At 46.6% G+C, this 7,896-nt stretch overlaps 1 protein-coding gene and 2 long non-coding RNA genes across 3 annotated transcripts; 1 reads left to right on the forward strand and 2 right to left on the reverse strand.

Annotated features, from left to right (window-relative positions):
• Positions 1-1,507: 1,507 nt before the first annotated feature.
• Positions 1,508-2,290, reverse strand: LOC135371470 (uncharacterized). Its single transcript, XR_010415621.1, has 4 exons — positions 2,200-2,290; positions 1,927-2,101; positions 1,778-1,854; positions 1,508-1,531 (listed from the first exon to the last, which is right to left on the reverse strand). It is a non-coding gene; the product is annotated as an uncharacterized LOC135371470 (long non-coding RNA).
• Positions 2,291-2,653: 363 nt separating this feature from the next.
• Positions 2,654-3,343, reverse strand: LOC135371473 (uncharacterized). The gene is made up of 3 exons (XR_010415622.1): positions 3,322-3,343; positions 3,182-3,266; positions 2,654-2,768 (listed from the first exon to the last, which is right to left on the reverse strand). It is a non-coding gene; the product is annotated as an uncharacterized LOC135371473 (long non-coding RNA).
• A 1,658-nt stretch (positions 3,344-5,001) lies between these two features.
• LOC135388062 (uncharacterized) lies at positions 5,002-7,101 on the forward strand. Its single transcript, XM_064617366.1, has one exon. The coding sequence runs from the start codon at positions 5,002-5,004 to the stop codon at positions 7,099-7,101; it is 2,100 nt and encodes a 699-aa protein (XP_064473436.1).
• Positions 7,102-7,896: the final 795 nt, after the last annotated feature.

Consider the following 7,896-nt stretch of genomic DNA (forward strand, 5'->3'; position numbering starts at 1 on the left):
CATCAGTTTTTCCGCGGCAGGCCGAGTTATGAGAAGTCATGTTCACATTTAGCCTGGACACCCTGTATAGGGACATAGTGACGCATCATAGCATGTAGGGCCCAACAGTTGCATTATGCGTACACCGTATGCATGATCAACACAGTTAAAGTGCAAACATTTATTAGCGCGCGTTTCGGCTACACCTTATAGCATATTAAAACAATTCCATACACAAGCAAAAATGGTAAGTGAAAACACGCGTTACAGTGAATGAGCATTTTCTCTTTAGCACTCTTAGTGCAATTAGAAATTAATACACGTGATGACGTATTTCTACAATCATCTTCTGTAGGAATAAAACGAAAATGTCTATGAACAAAGATACAATGTGCTGCTTACACGCCAGTCTCATAAGAAAATCGTTCCGGAAAGGCAAAAAAGAAAAAAAATGTTACAGTAAATGCGCAGCATGCCTTTCGCGCTTTTAATGGCATTAGAAACACGTGTGCAGGCATGAATATCCACCGTCATATCCTGTGCAAATAAAATAAATTGTTAATGAATAAAGCTACAATCTGGTGGCGCCTCATTAGAACATCTTTCTGGAAAGGCAAGAAATACTAGTACACTAATGTGAACGTTAAATAGAGTGACGATTTGAAAAAAGTTCACCGATAGCGCCACGAGCGTCTCAGCAATTACTAAACATGCGAGGAACGTTGTGCTGTCCACACTTAGAGCATACAAATGGATTTAATCACAAACTTCAGGTTGATTCAAGGCCGGAAGAAAAGTTGCAAGAAAAGTTCGAACCTAACGACAGCTGTACTGAAGGCGTTGTAGCGACTGGTAATTCAGCGGTCGTCTGCTGCTGTCGACACCAGTTGAAAACTCGCCCTCCCTCCCCACCCCAGACGGCGTAGGGTCCCTACTGGGCTCAGTCATGGTGTCGGTACCCTGCGCCATCCGGGGAGCGAGTTATCAACTGGTGCCGACAGTCGCAGGCGACCGCTGCATTACCTGCCGTCAGCAACGCCTCCGGTTGAGCTCTGTCGTTGGGTGTGAACATTACCTACTGAAACTTTTTCTTGCGGCCTTAAATCAATCTGAAGTTTATGTGGGTTAAATCCACTTGTATGCTCTACGCGTAGGCAGCACAACGTTTCTGCAAGTTTACTAATTGCGAAGCAGTTCGTGACGGTTGTCGGTGAACTTTTTCAAGTCGCCACCCTGTATAAAAAAGTGAAAAGATGCACTTCAGTCTCCGGTGGTCTTAGCATCTCACGGCTGCAATAGCTCGTGAGCACAGCACACCTATATGTTGATTTTCAATCCCAATGAATGCTTCCAGCAACGACAGTGTTTTAGCAGCTTGTCTTGCATATCTGATGTTAAAAGCCCAGTAGGATGCCATAAGGGTGGAGATGGCGCTAGTGACATCAAGTACGTCAATCCTCAGTGACTCAACGTGGACATGGACGGAGTCGCTATTGAAGACGTCATCTCCGCTGTAGACAACAACCGGATGAACGTGTTCTTGTGCATTGTCCTTGAAAGCAGAATGGAAACATCTTATTGTGCAGGACGGTGACAATGCCTCCTTTTGCTAGTAATAAATAATCAGTGACCACAAGAAATTAAGATGTGATCAACTCAAGCGTTTCAAATATGCTCAAAATTTCCAACCTAGCCTTTCTGTGCGAAAGGACTGGGGGATCGTTCTTTTTACAACGTCCCGATGAAATACACAGGAATTATAGGAATGCTGCACGTTATAGGTATATACCACTCGTACCATTTTTGTAAAAAGTGCACCGGCTTTCTCCCGCACAAGCAATGGCAAGAAATACAGCACCCCCGCAGCAAGGACATCTGGCAGAGATGGAGAGATGACGGAGAAATATGTACAATCATGTTAACTTAAACACAAGCTTTAAGGCTTACACTTTTTAGTTTCATCCTTCTCAGCTTCTACTAGTTTCCAGAAGTCTGCGATGGGCTGTAATCCTCCACTTTTGAGCGAGGCTAGAGTCAGCACCTTTGCGCCATATTGGTTTATGAACCGTGTAATTGCATTGTCGATGTTAACAACAGTGTGCCTGAGGAATTCCTGCGAGAGCTATACACATGGAGGAAGAGAGGGAACAGTACATCGGAACGTGTGAACTACAACTTTGCGCTAGGCGCAAGAGTAAGCAGGGAAGTTAGCATGTATACCTGTTCCTCACTTCTTAGCGGGGGGTACTTCTCCAGAACTTCCGCGACCAAAGGCTTCTCTTCCCTCAGCCAGCGCTTGCGGAAAGTGAAAGTCCTGTCCATCGAAAGAGAAACCTTTTCCACATCAGGCACAGTTTTCCTCGTTTCTTTGTTCAGTATGTTCAGGTGGACTTCAATAGTTCCTTCATCTTCGCCATCGCCCAGTTCATTCATGCCGTTTGCCTGTAGACGTGAACCCAATATGGACATGGCTTTATTTCTTAATTGCAACCACATTTTTCACTTAAAATACGGAGGAAAACAGTGCTGTTTTTGCACAGTGCTTTAAGGTAATTCAGAAGCTCCTTATGAACGACCAGTGCCTACCACGCGCCTAAATAAGTAAGGTCACATGAATGCAGCATAAGAACCGTCCTTACGTTTCCCGCTCGGTGAAATGGAGACGCTGACGATGAAGGTGTGCATTGCTTCTTCGCTTTTTGACGAGCGTCTTCAAGGACGGGGTTACCTGGTGGCAGGCGCCTTCTTGTGTTTTTAGCCTTGTATCTCAGAGACATAACCCAGGTGCCCTGGAAAAAGCATGGTGCAACCACCTTATGTTAATGCAAGGTGAGGCGTTCACTGAGGACAAAATATCGAAAGGGTAGGGCTCTCGAAGCGATAGTTGTCGAGTCCATGCTGCGCAGTCGTTCTCATGTCATTACAAATGATATGTCAAGTTACTTTTATTATTATTATTCCAAAAACCGTTTTCCCCACCCCCGACACCAACCACTTACACCCAATGCGGGAGCGCGATTGCAGCCGCCATTGCAAAATGCGTGCAGCTTGACACTCAGGTATCAAAGCTCAGTAGGGGGAGACGTTTAGGACCAAATGAGCTTATACGAAACATGTGTTTTTAATCGCCGTTAAGGAGCGAAGTTTCACTGGGAACTGCTGACAGTCACGGTAGGTTGGAGGTGCAATGCGTTGTACTCACATAGCCAGTCTTCGTGTTGTCCTTGAGTTTAGGATACTTGCATACAAGGTGTTGCGCGCAAACGGAATACAGCTTTCCAGGAAATCTGCATTAGGCAACGCACCATGAGAATAGTACAACGTTTGTCTATGCATACGTACAGAGTGTACCTTGACAGATCATAGAACAGCCAGTTCACAATATCCGACTTTAGCCGCACTGACGGCAAGCCATCTTTCAGGCTTGTAAGCTCTGCGCGTATATGTTGGGGGACGATAGGGAAGCGGTAACTGGCTGGAGGAATGTCCATTGCTGCTGGAAGGTGTGATACCTGGATCGAACTATAATATTCCCGGCATTGCATGCCATGTGCAAATGGGATGGTCAACCGTATCTGGATTATACCAGAGGCCTCACCTGCATGATGCTTTTCCCGAGGAAGGTGGATCAACAGAGCTATAGGGGTCATATATTGCGAGCATTATGCCTTATCGCAAAAAAAAAAAAATATTTCAATATGGTCGTGCGTTGTGGGTTTTATGGTGACCACCATACCTTTCATAAGGCGGGTTCCCACTTCCATCAAGCACAGTGCTGCTGGACTGCACCAGCCTCAGGTTTGTCGATTCTAGAACATCTCTTTCCTCAAAGTCGATGAAACCGTTCACCGCTGTGTCAAACACCTAGATTGTGCACATAGCGTTACACGCAGTACAGGGGCAACATACGCGATGTACCTGAACTATAAGTTTGTCGTTGACAAGATAACTAAATGTGGATTGCAGCAAGGCTTCTTTGACATCGGACATCATCCTCTTCCCTTTTACAACGAGCTTCTTTCGTGAAGCTCCATGCTCCACAATGCACATGATTTCAGAAGCATTAGCTATGCTTCCTGTGGGCTCTATAGAGTCAATTGTAAAGGTAAGCAAACTAAGCATTGGAATTGTTAAACTTTTCTTGCATGTGTGCTGACGCCTAGACAAACACATATATGATCAACTACGATTGGACACACCGAATTGAGGCCACACTAAAAAAACAGCACGCGCACCTAACGCACCTGCAGCCTCCATGGAAATCGTGCTACTGGCGACCGCAATTCAGCTCACTTAAAGAGAACCAAGAGTACAGGGGAGTGAACGGAAGAACGGAGATAACAGAACCTTCCTTATTTTAGATGCTAGACTTACCTAATGTGCTGTAGGTCTACAGCTATGAACAACCTGGGCACTCAACGCGCGAACATGGTGAAAACTGTTATCAACGGAAAAGCGCCGCAAACTTGTCGAATGGGGAGGGAGGTTCGGGTGAGGGTGATCACCCGTCCAACAGGTTGATAACGTACTTTTGGGCATGCTTATCGTCTTCTTCCATACACTGATAGTAAACGGCGCGATACGTATAGTTGTAGGTTCGAACTTGAACAGCGGTCTTGAACTGCAAGTTGCAGACGATGTTTTATCAGCTGACGTTGTTGCACGGAGGCATGTGGTTATGCACACGACGCACAAGACTTTAATTCTAAACAAAAATGTCTGGCTGTGTGTTCCGATGTCCGAAGTGCCCGTACTTCGCGTGTACACGGCAACGTGTTGCTTCGCATTTGGCAATCTCTCACAGCGGTGAATCGAACTTCAACGTTGTTTGTGATGTGGGTGATTGCAAGAAAACCTACTCCCATATGAATTCCTACAGGAAACACCTCTACAATGTGCACATAAACAAGGCATCGAGAGACACCGTCCCAGATGTGAACCTAGAGAGCGATACCAGCGACTACACTCTACGCGACGAAATCCTGGACCGTCCCGATATGGGCAGTGAGGGGGAGTGGACACATGAAGGGCCCGTCGTATGAATTCTTTGATCTCGTTGAGGATGCTACGAGAAACGTGTGTCGGCTCTTTTTCCGCCTGACACAAGAGCATAAAGTTCCCGAGTCAGCCTGTGAAACTGCGTTTAGGGACTTGGAATGTCTGATGAGTTCCCTCTGGGAGCAGTTTACAAACACAGTAGGCTGCAAAATCGGTGACGAACTTCTGACTACACATGATGACCTAAGACAGCTCCTAAAGTGTGACTTCATGAAGCAACTTTTTGCTCCAGTTCGCACAGCCTACCAGCGAGAACAGTTCGCAAAGAGACACCTCCGTTACGTGGAACCCGTTCAGTGTCACTACGCTGCCGACAGGAACGAGTCGTTTCAGTACGTTCCTGTTGTAAGTGTCATCAGAAATGTTCTGGAGAGCCCAACGATTGCTGACTCGCTTTTGAATCCCCAGCCCCAGTGCGATTCACAAATCATTAGCAGTTTCCGTGATGGCACACTACAGCAACGACGCCAAGACACAAGGGATCCATCCACCACATACATCATTCTGTACTCAGATGAACTTGAAGTAGTGAACCCCATTGGTCCCAAACGGGGTGTGCACAAACTACTAGTGGTATATTTTACCTTCTTGGAACTCCATCCAAGATTTCGGTCCCAGGTAAAGCATATACATTTAGCCATAGTCGCAAAGTACCCAGACACCAAGTGTCATCTTGACGTGGTTCTAGCACCACTGGTTAGCGACCTGAATGTGCTTGCAACTGACGGAATGGATATTACTTCACCACTGGGCTCGCGGAAAATTTTTGTGCGTGTTGTGGGCTTTTGTGGCGACAACTTGTCGATGCACGCTATTGGCGGCTTCACATGCAGTTTCAGCTGTGGCAGGGTTTGCCGATATTGTTTAACGAGGTCAAGTCAACTGGGTGAAGTCAAAAGCGAACGTCACTGCATTGTACGAGATGCAAAGACACACAGTGCTCAGCTAGAAGCTATACAAGTGATCCCTGACTTGACATATGCGTACGGTGTACGAGAAAAGTCCCCACTGCTGGAGTTGGAATCCTTCGACGTTACGCGCCAGCTTCCACCTGACGTAATGCACGATATGTTCGAAGGGACGTTTGTTGTTATCATGCATTACACCCTCAGAGGACTCGTTGAAGATAACGTCCTAACTGCCGAAGATATCCTGCGTGCCGATACTTTCCCGTATGGCACCAACGACAACAAAAACAGGCCTGAGAAGATCGGCGCGTCATTTCTAAGTGATTCCAAATCCATGAGGGGCTCTGCCTCTCAAAAATGGTGCCTCTTTCGTCTCATGCCTTTGATTTTGGGCCCCATCGTACCAGAGGGGAACGACAAGTGGGAACTATTCCTCACCTTCCGAGAGCTGGCGGACATTATTTTGGCGGAGAAAATGCCCTCTGAGTGCCCCCAGTATTTGGAAGACAAGATCGAGGAATTTTTCATGATGTTCTTGCCCAAGTACCCGAATGCTCGTGTGCATCCGAAGCTCCATTACATGGTTCATTATCCGCGAATCACCAGTGAGCTTGGCCCCCTGAGGCAATATTGGTGCTTTCGGTTTGAAGCAAAACACCAGTTCTTCAAGAGTCACGCCGCTAGGGTTCACAATTACCGCAATATCCCCTACACATTGGCAAAGAAGCATCAGCTGTTACAAAGTTACCAGTTAGGTTCCAGCTTCATGAAAAACAGCTTTACAGCGACAAATCTACGCCCTGCAGAGCAAACAGAGGCACATCCCTGCGCACAACACTTGTTCTGTGGCATGGTCAACATAGCGGATTCTGCCAAGGTCAACGGTCTTGCGTATTCCAAAGGAGACATCCTTGTCATGAAAACCGGCGACGATCCGAACTTTGCGCAAGTCCAACAACTATACTTCGCTAAACGCAGGTTTTATCTTCAAGTGGAAGAGATGGTAGTGGAGACATTTTGCAGGCACACGTTTGCGTACAAACTGCGTCGTACAGGCCACATTGCGCTTAACGCACCTGGAGATGAGGCTTCGTTTCAAAAGTTGGATCTATATTTTGGCGGATTCGTCGTGCCCAAATGGGAAATAATTTTCTAATTTCCTTCCTCACACTGTATCGAGTGAGATCCTGATACGTCGTTCTGGATACAAAGTCTCAATAAAAATGTTGTTTGTTTACCCCGAATTATCAAAAAGGACGAAAAAAAAACAAGAAAGAAAGAGAGACGTCGAATGCTGCGTGCGAAGTCGTAGCATGACCTTTACACTTAGAAGGACCTGTAGCACTATCAGCTGCACAATTGAAAGACAAGCAAGAGGCATCATGAAGACGCACAAGATTACTTGTTTTAACTCGGTACCGTCAAAGCGGTTCTGTCGCCAACAATCCGCGATGGCAGGCGCAACGGGGAGAACGGCTCGGGGGGGGGGGGAGAGAAGGGCTCGGTCTACCAACAGCTGGCGCTTTTCTTTATCACGTCGTGCCCGTGTGCCGCTATGAACCAGCGAGTGATGCCATGCCCAAAAAGTTTCGGGGCTCTGTCTTTATTCTTTACTAACAGCATAGGTAATAGAGAAAACATGTGTTGCTGCAAGCATTTGTTTACGCAGGTGGAGCACGCTTATGAGTCCAACTAACATAGTAGAAATAAATTCAAGATCAGGTTTGGCACAGCGTGATACAACACCTCGGGGTACAGTGTTTAGCTCACTTGAAAACAATTTTTTTTTCTGATGATAGTAAAAATAGCGAAAATGCTACTGCCTTCGGGGTGTACTGTCCGTCACATATTTCACTCTCTTGAGGGAGTTGTGTCGTGCTTACACTCCAAGTATACAGTGCAGAGGTGGGCACCCTCACGAGGGCTTGTGAGGGTGAGAGCTCCCTCACCT

Source organism: Ornithodoros turicata, chromosome 1, assembly GCF_037126465.1.
Source record: "Ornithodoros turicata isolate Travis chromosome 1, ASM3712646v1, whole genome shotgun sequence".
In the NCBI taxonomy this organism is placed as follows: Eukaryota; Metazoa; Arthropoda; class Arachnida; order Ixodida; family Argasidae; genus Ornithodoros; species Ornithodoros turicata.